The sequence below is a fragment of the Haliotis cracherodii genome, unplaced genomic scaffold (genome assembly GCF_022045235.1).
Source record: "Haliotis cracherodii isolate W230 unplaced genomic scaffold, xgHalCrac1.p SCAF_1, whole genome shotgun sequence".
In the NCBI taxonomy this organism is placed as follows: Eukaryota; Metazoa; Mollusca; class Gastropoda; order Lepetellida; family Haliotidae; genus Haliotis; species Haliotis cracherodii.
In genome coordinates, this window is record NW_027266264.1 from 2196697 (window position 1) to 2218424 (window position 21728).

At 40.3% G+C, this 21728-nt stretch overlaps 1 protein-coding gene and 1 pseudogene across 4 annotated transcripts in view; one reads left to right on the forward strand and one right to left on the reverse strand.

The window, feature by feature from the left end:
- The window catches only part of LOC139471318 (zwei Ig domain protein zig-8-like), a 122868-nt gene that overhangs the window by 49586 nt on the left and 51554 nt on the right, over positions 1–21728 (reverse strand). For all 4 annotated transcript variants that reach the window (XM_071253629.1, XM_071253647.1, XM_071253637.1 and 1 more), the window contains one exon: positions 8545–8711. In XM_071253629.1, coding sequence (XP_071109730.1) covers positions 8545–8620 — 76 coding nt within the window. In that variant the 5' untranslated portion in view covers positions 8621–8711. The remainder of the gene's footprint in view (positions 1–8544; positions 8712–21728) is intronic.
- Positions 14397–15409, forward strand: LOC139458801 (uncharacterized; annotated as a pseudogene).

A 21728-nucleotide genomic window follows, 5' to 3' on the forward strand; every position in this document is an offset into this window, starting at 1 on the left:
TTAGGTATTTGTGGTTCATTGAGAATCCTTTTAATTGAAACTTTGTTAGGGTTTGTATGTGTGCATGGATGTATGTGTTTAGTATAATTATAAGATAAAACATTAGAAACAGCCAGCCCTTGCTGCCAGTGGCCGTTTCAGGCTATTTTCCCAGGGGTTGGTGACAGCAATAGTATAATGTTGCAGCTAAGACTTTAAAGTTAATTGTTTTGTGTGGAGTCTTAGAGGTCGTGACCTGATCAACAACGATAAGCATCCCACAAGAATTTCAGATATATAGCTGGACGAATGAGTGTGAGAAAGACAGCAGAGAGTTTTAAGATACGAAAGAAGTAAGACATGTTTCTAAGAGAGTGTAAGAAGATTGTGTTAAGGGAATAGAGGACATACGGTTTTTCAATCTGTCCGAGCTACTGTCCGAGCTACTGTCCGAGCTACTGTCCGAGCTACTGTCCGATCTACTGTCCGAGCTACTGTCCGAGCTACTGTCCGAGCTACTGTCCGAGCTACTGTCCGAGCCACGGTACAAGTTATCCTGCATTTATCCTGCAACTGTGCTGCGACTGTTTATTATATTACGACTTATTCTTGGAGTGTGTGATATGTTATTCAATCATTGTGTGAATATTCACTGAATATATGGAATTATGGTATATGGAATTTGTGAAGTTTGAAATTAAAGACAATATTAAAGTGCTGGATCGAGTTGAAACTTTGATATCCTCTATCTCCATTAATTAGATAATTTAAGAGTTCACATTAAAAGTTGAAAAACCCGTGAAAATCCGGATGTGAACCTAAGACTTGGACATAAAGAAGATTGTGTTCTCCATTCGTGAATTGGCAACAGGATCCTGCAAAGTTCAAAACGGATTAACACAGATTGGATTAAGGACTCGAAGTCGAAGTAAGGTATTTTATTTTCTCAAGAAGTTGAGATTGTGAAGTAAATGTGACTTTTATGGTTTTATCAATGCATGATAAAAGAACTTACGGGTAATAAGACTACCTGTTCGAGTATTGAAGTGTGTGTTTATTCAGAAACAAGCAAATACATGAGGGATTATATGTCACTGGAATCGTGTATACACTGAATTGGACTTATCACATAGGATTACGGAACTCAAGAACTGTAAGTTACATCAAATATTTCAAGATTATTGGAACTGGTGTTGAACCGATTTGAAATCATGGCAAGTAGAACATTGAGTGATGCTGTTACAAGTGACAAAGAACTGATTCATGAACCTGCAAGAAATGCTAAATCATTAATAACTGAATCAAGATTAAGAAAACAGACTGAAAAGGGCCAAAATTATGTTTTGAACATGGCACAGGATAAAATGAAATTCTTATACAAGCAGGTTTCTTCAAAGATAAAGGACATTGAATACTTGATGAGCTCTGATGCAGATTTAGATGCCGTCAAAAATGAATTTGAAGATTGGAAGGAATTATGTGACAAGTTTCAAGAATCGGCTAAAGCTTATCATGAAAAACTTCATAGCCAATCAGCTAAAGACGATGAAGCAACTTGGTTCCAATCAAAGCTATGCACCTTTACGCAGTTTGAAAGAAATGTTACCTCCTTCATTAAACATTACAGTACGGGAGATGACATTAGACCAGAAGATAGCGTTTCTCAAGTTGGATTACCTAAGGGTTCAGTAATCTCCTCTGCCTCCTCTGCCAAAATTGAGATCCTAGCGAAAAGGGCCGAACTTATTGCCAGACAAAAATGTTTAGAACGAAGACACCAATTAGAAGAAGAAGAAAACAGATTAAAACAAAGACGAGAAAGATTAGAACTTGAGACAGAAGTAGAAATTGCCGATGCCCAGTATGAAATTTTTGACCAGTATGACCGAGAATCACACAGTTCTCGAAAACCAGAAAGTTCACTAAGGCCCTTCAAGCAAGTAAAGACCCGAAATAAAGATTTGAACCAAGAAGCTGAAGAATTTACCCCTATTCAGAGTACAAACCTACAGGTTGGAGTCCACAATTCAAAATTTGATGAAGTATGTAAGCAACAGAATGAGATAATCCAGCTAGTGGTAGAACACCAGAAATTGGCCACGTTACCCACTAGGAAGATTCCTGTGTTCAGTGGTGACCCACTACAGTTTAAGCCCTTCATACAAGCATTCGAGCATGGCATAGAAGATAAAACCATCAATCCAAAAGATAGGCTCTATTACTTGGATCAGTACACCAACGGTGAACCGAATGACTTGGTAAGAAGCTGCTTATTCATGAACCCTGAAAGTGGCTATGAACAAGCCAGGTCACTTTTGGATAAGAAATTTGGGAACAAGTACAAGATAGCAACAGCTTACATGGACAAAGCATTGAAATGGCCGGCTATTAAGTCAGAGGACAGCGAAGCACTCAACAGCTTTGCTGTATTCCTGACCAGCTGTGGAAATACCATGACCGATATCGACTATCTAAGAGAATTAGAACATCCAAAGAACATCAGAGAGTTGATCCAAAAGTTGCCATATAAGTTAAGAGAAAGATGGAGAACAGTTTCGTTTAATATCTTGGAAAGGAGAAATGTCACCTTTGCGGACCTTGTTGGTTTCGTAGATAAACAAGCACAGATCTTGTCAAGCCCATTGTTTGGCAATATCATCGACGACATCCAAGTTCAAGCAAGACCAAAGATGAAAGAAGCGCCAAAGAGATATAAGAGCTTTGCTACCGACACATCAAAGTCTGAATTAGGTCAAGAAACTGCCACCAGGGCAGCCTACCCAGTTCAACCAAAATTGATGACATCTGGTAAGCCATCTGCAACTAGAGAAAGAACAGCCAACACGTCTAGAGCATTCATCAAGCCATGCTGGTTCTGCAATGAGGACCACACCATGGAAATGTGCAAGGGAACGCAGTGTAAGACGTTGGATGAGAAGACTGACTTCTTAAGACCAAAGGGCTTGTGTTTTGGCTGCTTACAATTTGGACATATGAGTCGCGAGTGCCCCAGCAGATTGACATGTCATATATGTAAACTGAGACATGCAACCTGTTTTCATGACAACGGTAAGGACAGAGAAAAGAAAGAAATGGACCAAACGAAGCCAAGGGTTGTCACAAACAACAGTTTGGCTACGAGTGAGAGCGGGGACCACAAAGACTTGAGCTACATGCCTGTGGTCCCTGTTAGGATTAAAGTCAACTCTGGTGACAGATATGTCAAAACATATGCCTTCCTTGACAACGGCAGTTCAGCGACCTTTTGTACCAGCAAGTTGGCAGAGGAGCTCCAAGTCACTGGAAAGATGACAAACATAGTTGTCAGCACCATGACTCAAAGGAAAACTGTTAATACCTCCATCCTATCAAATCTAGAAGTTGGTGACATTGACGGAAACAATTGGGTCAAACTGCCTACTGTCTTTACACAGGATGAAATGCCAATTTCCACAAGCACAGTCCCCAAAGAAAAGTTCATCCATCAATGGCCCCATCTACAGGACGTCACACTACCACCTATAGATGCGGAGATAGGACTCCTTATTGGCAACAATGTCCCAAGAGCAATGGAACCGTATGAGATAATCAACAGCGATGGTAACGGGCCCTATGCAGTCAGAACCATTCTTGGATGGATTGTAAATGGGCTAGTACAGGAATCAGAATCTCCCAGTGAGATCTCAGTAAACAGGACTGATGTTCTTGGAGACGAGAAATTGGATCTTCAGTTAATAGGATACTTCAACAGGGAGTTCAACGAGCGCATCAGTAATGATCAACCTGAGATGTCAAGAGACGACAAGCAATTCTTAGACATCATGAACTCCTCAAAGACACTGACAGGAGGACATTACCAGATGTCACTCCCATTCAAAGATGCCCAATTAGATTTGCCCAACAATAAAGTACAAGCTGAACAAAGAGCCATTTCACTTAAGAAGAAATTTAAGAAGAATGAAAACTTTTATGAAGACTACAAGGTATTCATGAAAGATCTCCTGGACAAAGACTATGCCCAGAAAGTACCAGAGAATAAGAAAGACCGTAAGGATGGAAAGGTGTGGTATATACCACACCATGGTGTGTACCATCCAAAAAAGCCAGAGAAGATACGAGTTGTATTTGACTGTGCAGCAACCTTCAGAGGGAAATCTCTAAATGACCACCTTCTACAGGGGCCGGATCTAACCAATACCCTACTGGGAGTGCTCCTGAGATTTCGCCAAGAACCAATAGCTCTGATGGCAGACATCGAAGCTATGTTTTACCAGGTTAGAGTTGAACCAGACGACTATGATGTTCTGCGGTTCCTATGGTGGCCCAATGGAAACTTGGAGGAAGAATTACAAGAATATCAGATGAAAGTGCACTTATTTGGCGCTGTCTCATCACCAAGTTGTGCCAACTTTGCCTTGAAAGAAACAGCGAAGGACAACATGGACTTGTTTGGCAAGGAAGTGGTTCATGCTGTTGAAAAGAGTTTCTACGTGGATGACTGTCTTACTTCAGTCCAATCTGAGAAAATGGCTATTGAAATGTCACATAAGCTGAGAGAAATCTGTAAGAAGGGTGGATTCCGCTTGACAAAATGGATAAGTAACAGCAGAGCTGCGATAGAATCAATCCCAGAAGAGGAGCGAACCAAAGAAGTTAAAGACTTGGACATGGATGATGCTTTACCAATCGAGAGGGCATTAGGTGTACACTGGTGCGTCGAATCAGATACATTTAAATTCCGGATTGCAGTCAAAGACAAACCAGTAACGAGAAGAGGAATACTGTCAACTGTCAGCTCCATCTATGATCCACTGGGATTTGCAGGCCCTTATGTTCTCAAAGCAAAGGGGATTCTACAAGACCTCTGCAGACTTAAGATAGGATGGGATGATGTAATCCCTGTTCCCTTGCAGAAGGACTGGACCAAATGGTTGTCGGTACTACGCAGGCTTGAGGAAATGGCGATTAGAAGATGCATTCAACCAAATGATAGTAATCAGAAGATGGTATCTCAAATACATCATTTTTCGGATGCCAGTGAAACAGGTTATGGAACTGTTTCTTACCTAAGACAAGTCAGTAGCACTGGTCAAATTCATTGTGCATTTCTCATCAGCAAATCAAGAGTTGCCCCACTTAAGCAGATCACGATACCAAGAATGGAGCTATCAGCCGCTACTCTAGCAATACGGGTAGACAGTATGCTCAAACGAGAGCTGGAAATGCCAATTGACCAAACTTACTTTTGGTCAGACAGTATGTCAGTTTTAAGATACATCGCCAATGATTCAAAGCGATTCCATACTTTTGTGGCAAATAGGCTGTCAGTAATTCATGAAGGCTCAAGCCCATCTCAATGGAAGTATGTGGACACTCAGAACAATCCTGCTGATGAAGCATCTCGAGGACTGTCAATAGATGCATTTCTGAAAGATACCAGATGGCTCTCTGGACCAAAGTTCCTGTGGGAAGATGAAGAAATGTGGCCTCAACAGACACACATTTTAAGAGATATTCCCAAGAAAGACGTTGAATTAAAGAAGGTTGCCCGAGTCAACTTGATAGACTACAGCAAGCCATGTAAGGAAATAGACAGCCTTATCAGTCACTATTCTGACTGGTTTGCACTGAAGAAGGCTATCGCATGGGTGCTCAGGATACGGGAAGTACTCCTGGATCGCAGTCAAAAGAAGAAGGCAGGCTTAGCACCTCAGCAAAGCATGCCTGTAGTGTTGACTGTGAAAGACTTAGAAAATGCAGAGAAAGCCATTGTTTGCTATGTTCAACAGCAATACTTTTCAAGTGAACTTGAAAGACTTAATTCAAACAAAGAGCTTGATTTGAACAAAGGTAGTCCAATCTCCAAGCTTGATCCATTTGTAGAAGATGGTGTGCTTAGGGTGGGTGGAAGACTAAGTCGCGCTAACATGCCCGAAAGCTCCAAACACCCAATGATTCTACCAAAGAAATCGCATGTCTCGGAACTGATAATTCGCCATGTTCATCGTGAATGTGGGCATTCAGGCAGAAACTTTGTACTTTCAAAATTGTTTGAGAAATATTGGATTATCAAAGCCAATGCAGCAGTGAGGCAAGAAATACACAGATGTGTAACTTGCCGACGCAATCAAGTTGTAGCAGGTAATCAAAAGATGGCTGACTTGCCAGCTCAACGTGTGACTCCTGATGAACCTCCTTTTACCTTTGTTGGAGTGGATTACTTTGGTCCATTTGATGTAAAACGTGGACGAAAGCATGAAAAAAGGTATGGAGTTTTGTTCACGTGCCTCACAACGCGTGCTGTGCATATAGAAGTGGCGTATAGCTTAGACACTGACTCTTGTATTAATGCATTGCGCCGTTTCATGGCTAGAAGAGGTCAAGTCAAAGTCATCAGATCAGATAATGGTACCAACTTCGTTGGAAGTGAGCGTGAGCTCAGAGAAGAGTTAGAAAACTGGAACAAATGTCAGATTCATCAAGAGATGTTACAAAGAAATGTTGAATGGACATTCAATCCTCCTGCTGGTTCCCACCATGGCGGCGTGTGGGAGAGACAAATCAGAACCGTGAGAAAAGTGTTGAGATCTCTGGTAAGAGAACAAACGTTAGATGATGAAACTTTGCGAACTGTGTTGTGTGAGGTAGAGGCTATTATCAATAATAGACCTATCTCCAGAGCATCAAGTGATCCAAATGATTTGGAAGCCCTCACGCCAAATCACTTGTTGCTCTTGAAAAGAAAACCAAATTTGCCACCAGGTATGTTTGGTATGGATGGTCATTATCCAAGACGGAGGTGGCGTCAAGTGCAGTACATGGCAGATCTGTTTTGGAAGAGATGGTTAAGAGAGTACCTGCCATTACTACAGGAGCGGCAGAAGTGGGTGAAGCTTAGAAGAAATTTGAAGATTGGTGACATTGTGCTCATAGTGGACAATACTGCACCTAGAAACTCTTGGTCGATGGGCAAGGTTGTGAAGCTTATGCCTGACAGAAAGGGTGTTGTAAGACGGGTTGAGGTGAAAACCCAGACAAAGGTTTTGGACAGACCTATTAGCAAGCTATGTTTGCTTCTAGAGAGTGACACTTAAGCTGTGTTTTGAGATTGTGTGATGTGGACACTGCCTTAAAGACAGGATCAAGACTTTGAGGCTTATGAAGTGTTGACAGTATAGAACATAGGATGTAATTCCTGTACAATGTTCAATGACAATGAGCTGTCTTGATGTTAAGATGAATGGCATTGATCAATATTGTATGTTTACTACATTCATGCATAATGTAAAAGACTAAGATTTAAATAAGACAGACAGGATCATCTTATGTTATAGAATGTAGTTATGCAGCTAATTACAGTTGCTTAGGAAGACATTGTTGTACATTCAAAATTCGCTCTGTCCATGAGTTCTTGGTAATTGTTATAGTCAAATACAAGTAACAATTAGGGGCCGGAATGTTAGAGCCGAATTTTAGGTATTTGTGGTTCATTGAGAATCCTTTTAATTGAAACTTTGTTAGGGTTTGTATGTGTGCATGGATGTATGTGTTTAGTATAATTATAAGATAAAACATTAGAAACAGCCAGCCCTTGCTGCCAGTGGCCGTTTCAGGCTATTTTCCCAGGGGTTGGTGACAGCAATAGTATAATGTTGCAGCTAAGACTTTAAAGTTAATTGTTTTGTGTGGAGTCTTAGAGGTCGTGACCTGATCAACAACGATAAGCATCCCACAAGAATTTCAGATATATAGCTGGACGAATGAGTGTGAGAAAGACAGCAGAGAGTTTTAAGATACGAAAGAAGTAAGACATGTTTCTAAGAGAGTGTAAGAAGATTGTGTTAAGGGAATAGAGGACATACGGTTTTTCAATCTGTCCGAGCTACTGTCCGAGCTACTGTCCGAGCTACTGTCCGAGCTACTGTCCGATCTACTGTCCGAGCTACTGTCCGAGCTACTGTCCGAGCTACTGTCCGAGCTACTGTCCGAGCCACGGTACAAGTTATCCTGCATTTATCCTGCAACTGTGCTGCGACTGTTTATTATATTACGACTTATTCTTGGAGTGTGTGATATGTTATTCAATCATTGTGTGAATATTCACTGAATATATGGAATTATGGTATATGGAATTTGTGAAGTTTGAAATTAAAGACAATATTAAAGTGCTGGATCGAGTTGAAACTTTGATATCCTCTATCTCCATTAATTAGATAATTTAAGAGTTCACATTAAAAGTTTAAGAGTTCACAGTATGCTTACCCTTTCGCGAACACCTGGTGTCATACGTTTACATATATTTCAAAAGGATGCAATGAGATGCTTTTTATACATATTTAAGAAACGTATAAATTGTTTTCACGGCGATGTTGAATAATCGTATTAATGACAGCGCTTTTTTCTTCCAATCTTCAACCAATGCCAAAACATTCACAAACTGAAGATCAGAATTTAACTCACTCACGAGGAAGGGAATATCAGCTTTAATACATTCAAAAATGCACACGACACATACTGACAGTAGGAACACACACACGGTGACATGAATCACTTGATAATGCTTACCCGCAGACGGGGTGAGAACCCACAGGTATATGAAGGACACAAACAGAGAGCACAAATCACTTGCTCGACGACTCATTCTGATTTTCCTCTTTCAATATGTAGATGGCCTTGGGGAATGGGTCGTGCTTCCTTGAATTCCATCGATTCTTGTGGAGTATAGTACCAGACTGAAACAAAGAAATACAAGCTAATCAACAGTTCACAAGTTCCCTATACGTAAACAGTCAGTGTACCCTTTGCGTACACAGCCGGAGACCCCTGTGGGTCATTGTGGTATCAATACCAGATGACTGTCAGCTGAGATTGCCCGCCCTCCCCTCCCTTGTAACTAGTCATGTGGTGAGTAGCATGTCACAGTTGTACAAACAGCTTTTAGAAGGGTCGTTGATAAGTTTGAAATGTTACGAGAAGAGGCGGGGATAATACTTGTGTTTAATTGACTCCTTATCTCAACAGACCTTGATTATTGTTAAACTGACCGAGCGCCAGGCGGCAGCACACGCTCCTCCTCAGTTTGAATACTCCACAGTGTTCGGGTATGATGAATGGCTGCGATAAGGCTGATTAAGTATTCACTTGCAAATGATAATGTCATAGGTTGTTATAAACGATTCGAAACATTTGTTTAAAGGGCTCTGCGTAAATCGTCAGCCCCTTGAGTGATCTTGCCGAAAGCCCCTGTACGACGGAGACGTGAACACTGACACTGCCAGGCCGGTAAATTGCCCCTAAACTTTGACATTTGTCCATATTAAAACGGAACATGTGTGACCGAGTGGTCGGCGAGGATAACAGTGGAGAATTGCTTCCCTTTATCTTGTCGGGATCCGCTGATCGTCGGTTCCAATTCCGAATTAGTTGCCATCATGGTCCAATATTATCGCGTACGCCTCATAGAAAGGGCTAAGGGTGTTAAACGTCAACCACCTCCGTCACAAATTAGCCTAAGAGATTGTGATATTCTATTTTAAATCTAAAATATTGTTGAAAGCAGCGTTAAACGCACCCCTGACCATATTTCAATGGCGTCCTTTTGGAGGGATGCTTTGTTTTACTGGGTCTAAACATACATGTTAAAATATAAAGATACTTAAAGCCGTTTGCACCTACGTTACAGTTAAGTACTTCTTCCAAATTTGGTAGCCCCAAAGTAGCATACTTATATACAGTGAAACACCGTTAACCGAGTAACCACTATTGCGGATATCCCATCGTCCTGTAGTCAACTGCTATAAACGTTATTATAACACCACATGGCAATAAGCTGTATCTATTTTTCGTTAGTCCTCAAAAGGAGTTAATCAAACTGATACCTACCAATGACGTGCAGTCTATGGGGATTTAACGATTTAAGTGCTATCGTCAGATCGATCAATCTGAAACGTATCTAGAATGTTTCGGGAAATGTCAGAGGAGCCGGGTGTTTTATACCAACCTGTACGGCTATGTGGTTTGTATCCTTCAATTAAGACGATAAGACAAGAAACGGGAATGGAGTCTTGGAGTTAAGGTGGCATAGGCTGATAAATAGCTGGAGTCATAAACACGATTCGAGCGAAACTTAACGATGATTAAATGGACTTGTGATGTGACAAGGATACAAAGAAAACCATGTTACTACTATTTGTGCATTGTGTGGAACATATATCTTCGTCTGGCAGGCTTAAACACCAATTTCAAGTTTCTCCTTACTTGGAGCCATATTCCAGAAGCTCCAACCTTTGGTGTCACACTTGCACAACTTCTGAGATACTATCGAGTATGCTCTTTCTAAGAAGGTTTCAATCAGCATCAAAGGACCCTTTCTCAAAAGCTGCTTGATCACGGTTACAACTTTTAAGGCATACGCTGTCAAAGGTTTTAAGGCACACACGTGGTGGACATTTCCACTTTTAAAGCATCAGTAACCAAAATGTCAAATGTAGTTCCCTAGTGTGACTTGTTCTAGATGTGAGGTGTTTTTTGTTTAAGGTGACCAATTGATTTGTCTTTGCATGTGTTTGTGACGGGTGCTACCACTGGGGCAGGATACGCTTACCTGTTCGCCATCACCTGGTATCGTCAAAGATTCATAAACACATGCTCATGGCATAGTCGGAGTAGTATGGATATTTCTCATGTCTACGAAAAGGGTTTAGCCACTTTGAAATACTGTGGCTTTCCTGTGATTCAGTAATTCGTCGATACATCGGTTCGCTATAAAAGTAGAAATGGCAACAAGTTTCTCAATCAGTCCAGGGTCCCTGGCTTGTTGTTTCATGTCTCTGTTTCTTTATATGGCAGTGTTTTATATCTTGCGTTTCAGTAGAGTTTTTATCCTAGAGGACATTAAAACCTCACAGTCTGTACTCCTATACATCTGACTTTATTTCTTTGCTCCCAGAAAAGACATTAAATCGAAGATCCATTTTTTGTACCTAAATTTTACTTCGGGAATAGTCTACAGGGACTGACCAACATCGCCTGACTCCACATGTACGTTAAAAGTGAAGTCAGCATCGTGCTAATACCAAACGTAACAGTGTAATCAATCGTCAAAATAATTCCCGTTATGCGCCTGAGGACTGACTCTTCTGTCAAGCGCATGGAGTTTATTACTTCCCACGTTCCCTGTGCTGCAAGCAACTGACAGACCTTGTGCTGCTCAGGTCAACCCCTCAAGGCGGTGGTGAATAGGGAATAGGGTCGGGTCTTATTAAAATAGCCATTGTTTCGTTGCAATGTGGTCCATTTTTAATACAGGAACTCTCTTGATGGTAAGGAGTCTTTGTTCGAGAACCTGGGTTATTCATGGGAAACAGTTACAAGGAGGTCTGATTTCTCCAAACACACCTTGAGGGTGAAAGTGGCGACCACTTGATACCACTTGATACCTCAACGTCATGATTAGTTACAAGGTCCACACACACACTGACACACACAGACACAGACACAAACACACCGACACACACTCACATGCATACACAGACATATACACAGACACACACTGACACACACACTGACACATACACATACACACACATACACACACATGTACAAATACAAATCAAACACACATACATACATTTACATACACACACACACATACGCGTACACACATACACACTCATACACGCACACATACAAACATACACTCACACGCACTCACACGCACACGCATGCACACACACACTACCCAACAGACAGCAGTTACCGCTTCCAGTGAACTTTCGTTTCACCAAGAACGCACAGAGCTTTTCAATTAAACAGTTAAACAACATGTCTTGAAGGATCCTGTCACTATCCGTTGGCTAAACCCAAGTGTATGTGAGTAAAAGCCGAACATAAATCGTCACTCGAAGATGGTAATTGTTGATATATTCGGTCTGTTCGTCGAACAATCTCTTAAACATTTACCGAAGTATCGAAGACATGCGCTATAATGGTTGCATTTGCATATATACGTGGCCTCGAAATTTCAAATCTAACCTTAACAGGAAAGTTATTGGTTAGCCATAAAACCCACAGTTAAAGCATGTTCTCAGCGTTTCGAGCAAATAAATTTAAGTACATGGAATTTCTTCTCAAAACGTTTCCCGGAAAGTCTGCATTTGTAGCAAGCCTTGGTCTCAGCCCATGTCATTGCTCTGACCACGTTCCCAATCCATGTTTCTGTAGCAGCCTTTACAGAGTGACGTCAAAGTGCAATTTACGTTTACGGGTATTTAGAAGCATTTATATGATATTTATATATACCAACAATCGGTATCACATACTGACTTAGCTATTTCATGCCACACAGGTCGATAAGCTGTTTCCTGAATTATCCAGAGACCTAGTCGTGACGTCATAACTAGCAGTGCAGGGTCCCTACCAACGTAAGGGAGTGTTTCTTGCTGTGCGTTTATGTTCTGTTTTGAACACGCATCCAGCCTCCGAACATGACGAACTTCTACTACATTTGAGGCTTGACGTTGTAGTTCGTGTGCACGTTTACGAACAGACTGTGACATGTATAGATGGCTCTTGTAACTTATTAATCAGTTGAACGTGTGCAGGCAATACTCTGATACCATCATCCACATTCGGTTGGGCATCTCCAATGAAACAGTCAGTTGAAATCTCGACTGACAAGAACCATAAAAAACTATGCCATGTTGAATGTGAGTTAAAATATATTTTTTCAAAACCTCCTATTACTCTCAGTACTCTTGAACACAATACAGTGGCACCCGAGGCCACGTTTAAATTAGATATTTCAGGGTTTGCATTTGCTTTCTAAATGTAAATAGGCTTCAGAAACGGCGAGCTCTTTTTATCGTCTCTCCTAATAGCATGGAAATAGGAAATCCTTACTCTGCCCTTGTATATTAACCACTCATGTTTTCATGAACAGAACAATATTTTACTTGCCTCTACAACCAACACTGTTGTTGTATCGCATAACAATATGCATGCATGGTACAAATAAACTGAAGACCACAAGCCTCAGGGACTGTTCACATTGCGCAGCTTAATGGCTAAGAAGCAACTGTGTGTACTTAGGCGCCGCTAATACACTGATAGGGACAGTTCGGAATTAACTCAAGCAGATGATAAAAGAGAAGGACAATAAAAGGTAACTCTGTTATCACAGGCGACCTAGGTACAAGCGACATAATGTAATTCCATTACTATTGATTGCCGTCGGGTTGTATAAAGGTAAGGGCGGAATCAATTGCTCAATTACATGTCTGGTACGGGACATCTTTGCTTGCTCAAGATCTAACCAAGTAGATGGGACCGTCGGGACTATTGGGGACTACCCTGTGAAAGATAGAAGTGTGCTGCTACAAGGTGCCATTTGGTGGGTTCTTCCCTTGAATGGAGATAAGAGCCTTCAATGAAGTTCACCTGAGGGAATTATAGTCCTACGTTTGTGCTACGAGTTCAAACACCCATTAAAGTATAATGTAACATGCATGTCAAAACATATTACTGTTAAGTATGTGTGTGTGTGTTTGTTGTGATGGTGATGTTCGTCTGATGGTGATGACAACGTAATGTCTGTAGATGCAAAGCTTCATGTCGTACAGTGATGTGTTCATTGAGTGAAATGACGTGGATGATTAAACACCTGAACGTTTTCTGGTCAGAGATTAACAACTGACAGGAAGAGTGTCTGGCGTGCAAGATAACTGTCCAGCCACGCTCTAGGCGCAGTATCACCGCGACTCAGTCCATACAACAAATATTTATTTTGCTATAAGTGAAATATACGAATCAAATAATGTAAATCGCTCGATTTACAGTAGCTTTACATTGTATAAACAACATTCGTCGAGTATATAAAAAGTAAGTTTTGTACGTGATTAAATGATATTGAAACACACAGTACTGGCGTCAATGCAGTCTAGTGTCACATCACTGGATTATCGGAACTATTTGCGTTCAGGCCAAGTATGCTGCCACGGATTACCGATATAACTTTAATTGTCAATAAGTATATCTTGTTATATACCAGGGTTATAGCGTCAACATTCGCACCTTGGCGGAAGTGAGGATTCCCTACCTTTAAAAGCAAATGTCCGCTGATAATTGGACGGGATTATGTAGTGCTTAATTATCGGGGATTAGGATGTTTGGAACATTTACTGAATATAGGACTGCATAATGTAAATAACCTTTTAATAGATTCACTTGAACTGTACATAAAACTTTTTCTCATTTTGTATGCCGACGATACTGTTTTAATGGCCGAAAGCCCAGAAGATTTAAGAAAGTGTCTCACTATATTTGAAGAATATTGTACTATCTGGAAACTTAAAGTCAATGTTGACAAAACGAAAGTTGTTATTTTTGCCAAGCGCTCCACAAATAGAGTCTTCAAGTTTATGTTAAATGGCTCTTTTCTTCATGTTGTTAAAGAATATGTTTACCTTGGTATTTTATTTACAAACACTGGTAGATTCTGTAAGGCACTAAAGAGACTGACAGATCAGGCATCTAGAGCAATGTACGCTGTATTTCGTAAAATTAGAATATTAGAAATTCATATTGACTGTCAACTGAAATTATTTGATCAACTTGTTCAGCCAGTATTGTTATATGGATCTGAGGTGTGGGGTTTTGAAAATACTGTTGTCATTGAACGTGTACATCTTAAATTTTGTAAATATATTCTCAAGTTAAAACAGTCAACACCCGATTACATGGTATATGGTGAACTAGGGAAGTATCCTCTCAGCATTTTCATTAAGATAAGAATGATTTCATATTGGTGCAAGCTAACATCATCACAAACTAGCCTTTCTAGTATAGTATATAAACTTATGTTCCAAATGTCCATTGCAAATCCAGATTACCATTTTCCACTATTAAAAGAAGTAAAATGCATTCTTCAAAATATAGGCTTTAATTACATTTGGCTGTCTCAAACCTTTATTAGTGCCGCATGGTTGAAACAAAATGTGAAACATGTTCTCATTGATAATTTTCTGCAAAGATGGCGAGAAACAAAGGAAAATTCATCAAAAGGTTACTATTATAACATGTTTAAAGAGTTACCATCTCTAGAACCCTATTTACTAGAACTACCAATCACCTTACGCATCTCTCTTGCTCGTTTTAGAACAGCAAATCATAGATTACCCATTGAAACAGGAAGATGGTATAATATTGTGAGAGAGGAAAGAAAATGTACATGTGTAAAAAATTTATATGTGATGAAATGCACTTTTTATTAGAATGTCCAAAACTCTCAGAAATTAGAAACAAGTTTTTGCCTCAATACTACCGTATGTATCCTTCTGCCGTAAAATTCTCTCATTTGATGTCCATTACTTATAAGCCAACTCTGTTAAAACTGGCAAGTCATATAAGATCATGTATGGAAATGTTCCACTGACATGTTTTCTTCATTGTATCTTATTCCTGTGTTCAATTACATCTCTGTATCACTGCCGTGATTTACGAGAATAAACATCATTCATTCATAAACATCATTCATTCATTTATAGAACAACAACGAAGAGGTAGAGTGAGAGACTGGTGGTTACGTCATATTCCATCTAAATCACAGCGTCCTGTAAATACTCAATGTCTGGACCAGGCAATCCAGAGATTGAAGATATTCCGTACCATTGGAGCACGATCTGCATCCAATGCCTGACCACCGACAGGCATTTAATGTCACCTGCAATTGGGTACCGGGTACCTGTTCTCACCTGGGTATTCACGAAACCTTAGAGATAACGACGAAGATGCAGCCAACAGGTTACATTCATCAGAAGTCTGTATCTTCAACATCCATCTTATCTTACAGGTGGGGACAACAACCAGTACACAGGCAACCACAACAACGATGGAGCTGACATAATATTAATTTTTACTCCAATAAATAAAAGCGACCAAACGACTCGCAGACTCTTTAATAATGTCTATGCAACACGGGAGATCATGGTACAAATCAATATAGGGAATTGCATCAGACATCATTTTTGTCACTGATGCGTCAAATTTGGAAATGTCCTCAACATGTCTATCATAAAATAATGAAAGCTTTATTGAGGCTTTGAATGTTGTAACCTTGATCAAACATCTTCTGTGCAAGAGTCGTAGACTCTCTTCGAAATATTGGTAGAAAGAGCATGCTCGATTGCACCTCAAAATGTGAAATGTAGACACTAAAGGATGGAGCTACAGAAATACTGTTTAACATGAAGAGAAAGTTGTCTATTGCAAAGTTGAAGTCATCCCTCTTGTCGTACAGTCTTGTGGAGAGTGTCTTGTCAATATGAATCTTTATGTAAGATCTAAATATGAAACAGATGAGGCGGTCTCATTCGTCTCTTTTATTTCTAGTTCAGGCGGGTGAATCAGTGGAAGGGATTAGCTATTTGATGGTTATTGAAAGAAATCAGATCATCGATATACATTGTAGCTTAAGTTCTTGGTCAAATTTGTGCGCGTTGTATTCGCTTCGTTATAGTTTGAGATGCTGTCTTTCATTCATGTAGTTCGCGAACAAAAACCTATCAGTCACACAAACTCGTTCCTCAAGCAGGATGATACAGTTGTGCCAACTTACTAACTGAACACATGTCGCCAGGGACTGACGCTGACTGGTTCATAGACTAATATTGATATCAGTCCATCTCAGGCAGACGGTGCCAACTGCATGATGCTGTAACACACTCACATTCTACTTGCAGCTCAAAAATATATACCACATCCTTGGTCTAGTGGATAGAGCGCCCGCCCAGGTCGTTGGTTCGATCCCCTATGTCGCACCATACAAAAAGACCGTAACGAATGTTGCTTGCTGTTACCCCGGCGATCGGCATCAATGTGATACACGAGGATAAACGGAGTCGTCAGTATACTGTGTCTAAGTGGGGTATTAACGTTAAACTTATACTACACTACGAGATGGTATCTTCGTGGGAAAGCACCATAAAACCATCATTAGTCCGGACAAGTACAATCAGCCACACACACGCGTGCTTTCACGTCGCTTTATAAGTGAAATATCCTTGAACGCGAGGTTAATTCCATTTCTTCTTACCTCAACATAAACATATTTTCCTCGAAATATTGAATCTCACAATCTCGTTCCACCTTGCCATTTGAGTTTCAAAATAACGGGTGTGGGATAGAAGAAACATCTCGTTTGAGAAATATTACAGCCAGACTATACGAATTATAAATTGTAAGAATAGGAATTAAAAACCGGAAGCACTGTTTTTTATGAACGCATTAATACCTATGCTTTATTACTGCTTCTTCAAGAACAGGCTAAAATACCTGCCACTACTACAGCAAGCACCGCGATCTGGAGGCAGTGCAAGGTGGTATGTCTATCTTTGTATTGTGACCACACTCAGAACACATAAAGAACGATGGGACGTGTCATAACACCATGTTTACAATCCATCACACCGCAGGCAAGTGTGGAGAAAAGAGTACATAAGGTTGTAATGTCAAAATGAATGTATATCTCCACTGTTGTGACTTTTTGTGTACATCGTCGAGTCAGATGTAGATTCTAAGATAACTGGATCTCTTGACGAGAGGAAGAGGTTTTTCCTTGCTAGTGGTGTGTCGGACGCTGTGATGTATGTCGTGCGATAGTTATTGTAATAATGTTTGTTGTGGAACGAAATGAGTTTTTTGCGGTCACGGTAGAGAGAACCCACAGCCAAACACAGCAACAAGGTTCGCGAAAACGTCGAGCTGGAGCGCAGCATGTCACGTGACATTACATGATGACAAAAACAGGTGGATGTTGACACTTTAGCCATAATGCAACACACTGGGTTTACGGTGTTGTACCAAATCCAATATATATCTGTCATGCACTGAGGTGCAAGGATACAACGTCACCAGTGGCACCGTGACAGAGACATAAACACCACGTGCTCCGTACACCTCTGACAATAGCAGGACGGATGCAGTATAAGCCCGGTATGCGTGAGAGTCAGAGAAGATGTTCTTATGGCTGAACATGCCAATAGCTGGCGATGATGCGAAGCATGCGTCAATGATTTTTGTTCCGTGAATAATTTGTTAGTTGCGCACTGTCTTCCATGTAGAAGACAACGCTCAATTCGGATATAGTCAATAGTTTATATATAATTTTGTGATACTATAGCATTTGGTTGCCTAACCAAGAAGTATATGATTCCATAAACCTAAAACTATTAGGCTACGTCCACTTCAGAATGACTTTTTCCCCATTGGCTGATAATAGAGTGGGCGTGGCTTGTGTCGCAGTATTGCGTTCCATGATGTCACTGATTTGATATCCTTTTCCATGGATTATTTTTGTTAAGGACTAAATGAACAGTTTGTGAAGTTATTATTGTTAACTTTTTCATTTACAAGAGTTGACATCAATGTATATTTTGCCTTTTGTATTGTTTACTATATGTATTTATTCCAAACCAAGAGCGAGTACAAGTGAGGCACTTGTACGAATTGTACGCCGTTCCAATCATAATTATCAAAATGAAAATATACGTTTGCTACTCAGGACCAGTCCTTTCCCACTCGGAATCGTCAATGTGTGATTTTGCATCAAAATGTAAATATGACATGTAGATTATGCAATGAATTTAATGAGACTGTCCAACACATTGCCCCGCTTTGGCACAGTATGTTAAGCGACATAAAGGAGTGGATCCATCATTGTATTACCGTCTCCGCCATGTTTGAGGATTTGACACGGAGGTCTAGGCATGGTACGACCGAGAATATGTTGAGGGCGTCGTGGAAAATTATAAATACAAAATTCTTTCGAATAGGTCCGTATACAGCCTCAGATCTATCCTTGCCAACCAATCTGATCTTGTGCTTTTTGACAAATCCAAAGAAATCATTTATACCAATTTTCTGTCCCTTTTGACACTTATGTGATTGACAAGATTCAGGAAAACATGGCAAATATGCGGACCTCGCTTTTGCATCCCAAGTACCCTCTCCCCATTGTTCTCAGTGCCTTAGGTTTGGTACGTCCCAATTTGTTGATGTTGACTGACATTGGCAGAGTACCCGGGTCCAGGCTGATGATGAGCCTAACCAGCCTGACTGTGCCATGATCACCCAAACCCTCTTTGTTGCATTTTGTATTTTGTTCTGTACATAATAATTCCATTATTCTACTGCATGATTATGGTCAATGGATCAGTATGCACTCGAATCTCATTCTCAGTTCTCTGGGAGTACACAATCCACCTCACAAGTTGTACCCATGTAGGGAATCGAATCTGCAGCCTCACAAGACAACGCTTGTACCACTGGACTACTTCATCTGCTCCTCAAACATCTGAGTATATATGGAGGACATCGAGACTGATTGTTTGCTGGCGCTGACCCTTGATACGTGTATACATATAACATATTGACACATATGAACAATGCACATATCATTTAAACGCGTTACAAAGCCCAGTTAGATTCATTCTTTCATTGGTAGGTCAGAAAAGTTAACAGAACTACACTTAATATATAATCACCTAAATAAAACCGAATCAGGTTATAACGAATAAATTACACTAACATGTAACATACATGGAGTGTTTGACAAAATACTCTTACATAATGCAGATGAAACATGCAATTCATACTACATTCACATCCTTCACAAAATGCATATAGGTATAATATAAAAATAAAATATGTAAAATATAAATACATATAGTACATAGTTACATTGCAAAATGTGTGTACACTAGAGTATTGTTCTTGAATAGTATTTCATTGCGATTAAATATAACTATTAAATATAAATATAAAATAACAGTTTTCATGAAAAATCCGTTATTGAATTTCAGTTTAAATCATGTTTACTCGTTCCGCTGGTTCGGAAACCCGCACTCTACGTGGTCTACTCTACAAAGCGCATGTGTGCATCAGCCGTGAACTGTGACGCTGATAGCGACAACAGGTGGCGTTATTGAGAAATAATGAAAATTACATTTTATCACATATCCTGCATGTGTCACGGTTGTCAATAGGGAGGGGGAACTTAACGCTTCTGTGCATTTGAATATAATCTGAATAACGCTTTGTTTAGCACACGTATATCTACAAATACTTTGCACGAGTGAGTGAGTGAGTATGGCTTTACGCCGCTTTTAGAAATATTTCAGCAATATTACTGCGGGGGACACCAGAAATGGGCTTCACACATTGTACCCAGATGGAGAATCGAACCCCGGTATTTAGCGTGACGAGCGAATGCCTTAACCACTAGGCCACACCCCACCGCCCACTTAGCAAGAACAACCAGGTATCAATGTGTGATGAACGTGCACATCCACATTGTGAGGTGGGTGCTACCGATGAAGCAGGACTTGTCTGCCCGTTTCGCGAACACCTGGTGTCAGTACTGATTTAGTGATCCATTCACATAAGGCTCATCAGTTTGTTGCCTCTTACGCCCAGTGGAATTGTTTCGGGAGGTAATTGAGACGGATTGTTCTCTGGCGTTGACGTTTTCAATTTACATGAAACATAATTGTCAATGGGAGTTTTTATATGATTTCTTTGCGGGTGATGTCTAGAGGGACAGAATGTTCTCATCCATATCTGTTACCAACGCAGCCTCAGATATAATACAAAATGGATGCCAGGATGAGAAACAGCCATGTGTATTGTTACAACACAAAACTAGGCGAGGGTAACACGTGTTGTATTGTTACAACACACAGCTGGGAGAGGTTAACACGCGTTGTATTGTTACAACACACAACTGGGAGAGGTTAACTCGTGTTGTATTGTTACAACACACAATTGGGAGAGGTTAACTCGTGTTGTATTGTTACAACACACAATTGGGAGAGGTTAACTCGTGTTGTATTGTTACAACACACAGCTGGGAGAGGTTAACACGTGTTGTATTGTTACAACACACAATTGGGAGAGGTTAACACGTGTTGTATTGTTACAACACACAGCTGGGAAAGGTTAACACGTGTTGTATTGTTACAACACACAATTGGGAGAGGTTAACTCGTGTTGTATTGTTACAACACACAGCTGGGAGAGGTTAATACATGTCGTATTGCTACAACATACAATTAGGAGAGGTTAACACGTGTTGTATTGTTACAACATACAACTAGGAGAGGTTAACACGTGTTGTATTGTTACAACACACATATGGGAGAGGTTAACACGTGTTGTATTGTTACAACACACATATGGGAGAGGTTAACACGTGTTGTATTGTTACAACACACAACAAGGAGAGGTTAACACGTGTTGTATTGTTACAACACACAATTGGGAGAGGTTAACACGTGTTGTATTGTTACAACACACAGCTGGGAGAGGTTAACACGTGTTGTATTGTTACAACACACAATTGGGAGAGGTTAACTCGTGTTGTATTGTTACAACACACATATGGGAGTGGTTAATACATGTCGTATTGCTACAACATACAATTAGGAGAGGTTAACACGTGTTGTATTGTTACAACATACAACTAGGAGAGGTTAACACGTGTTGTATTGTTACAACACACATATGGGAGAGGTTAACACGTGTTGTATTGTTACAACACACATATGGGAGAGGTTAACACGTGTTGTATTGTTACAACACACATATGGGAGAGGTTAACACGTGTTGTATTGTTACAACACACACATGGGAGAGGTTAACACGTGTTGTATTGTTACAACACACAACTAGGAGAGGTTAACACGTGTTGTATTGTT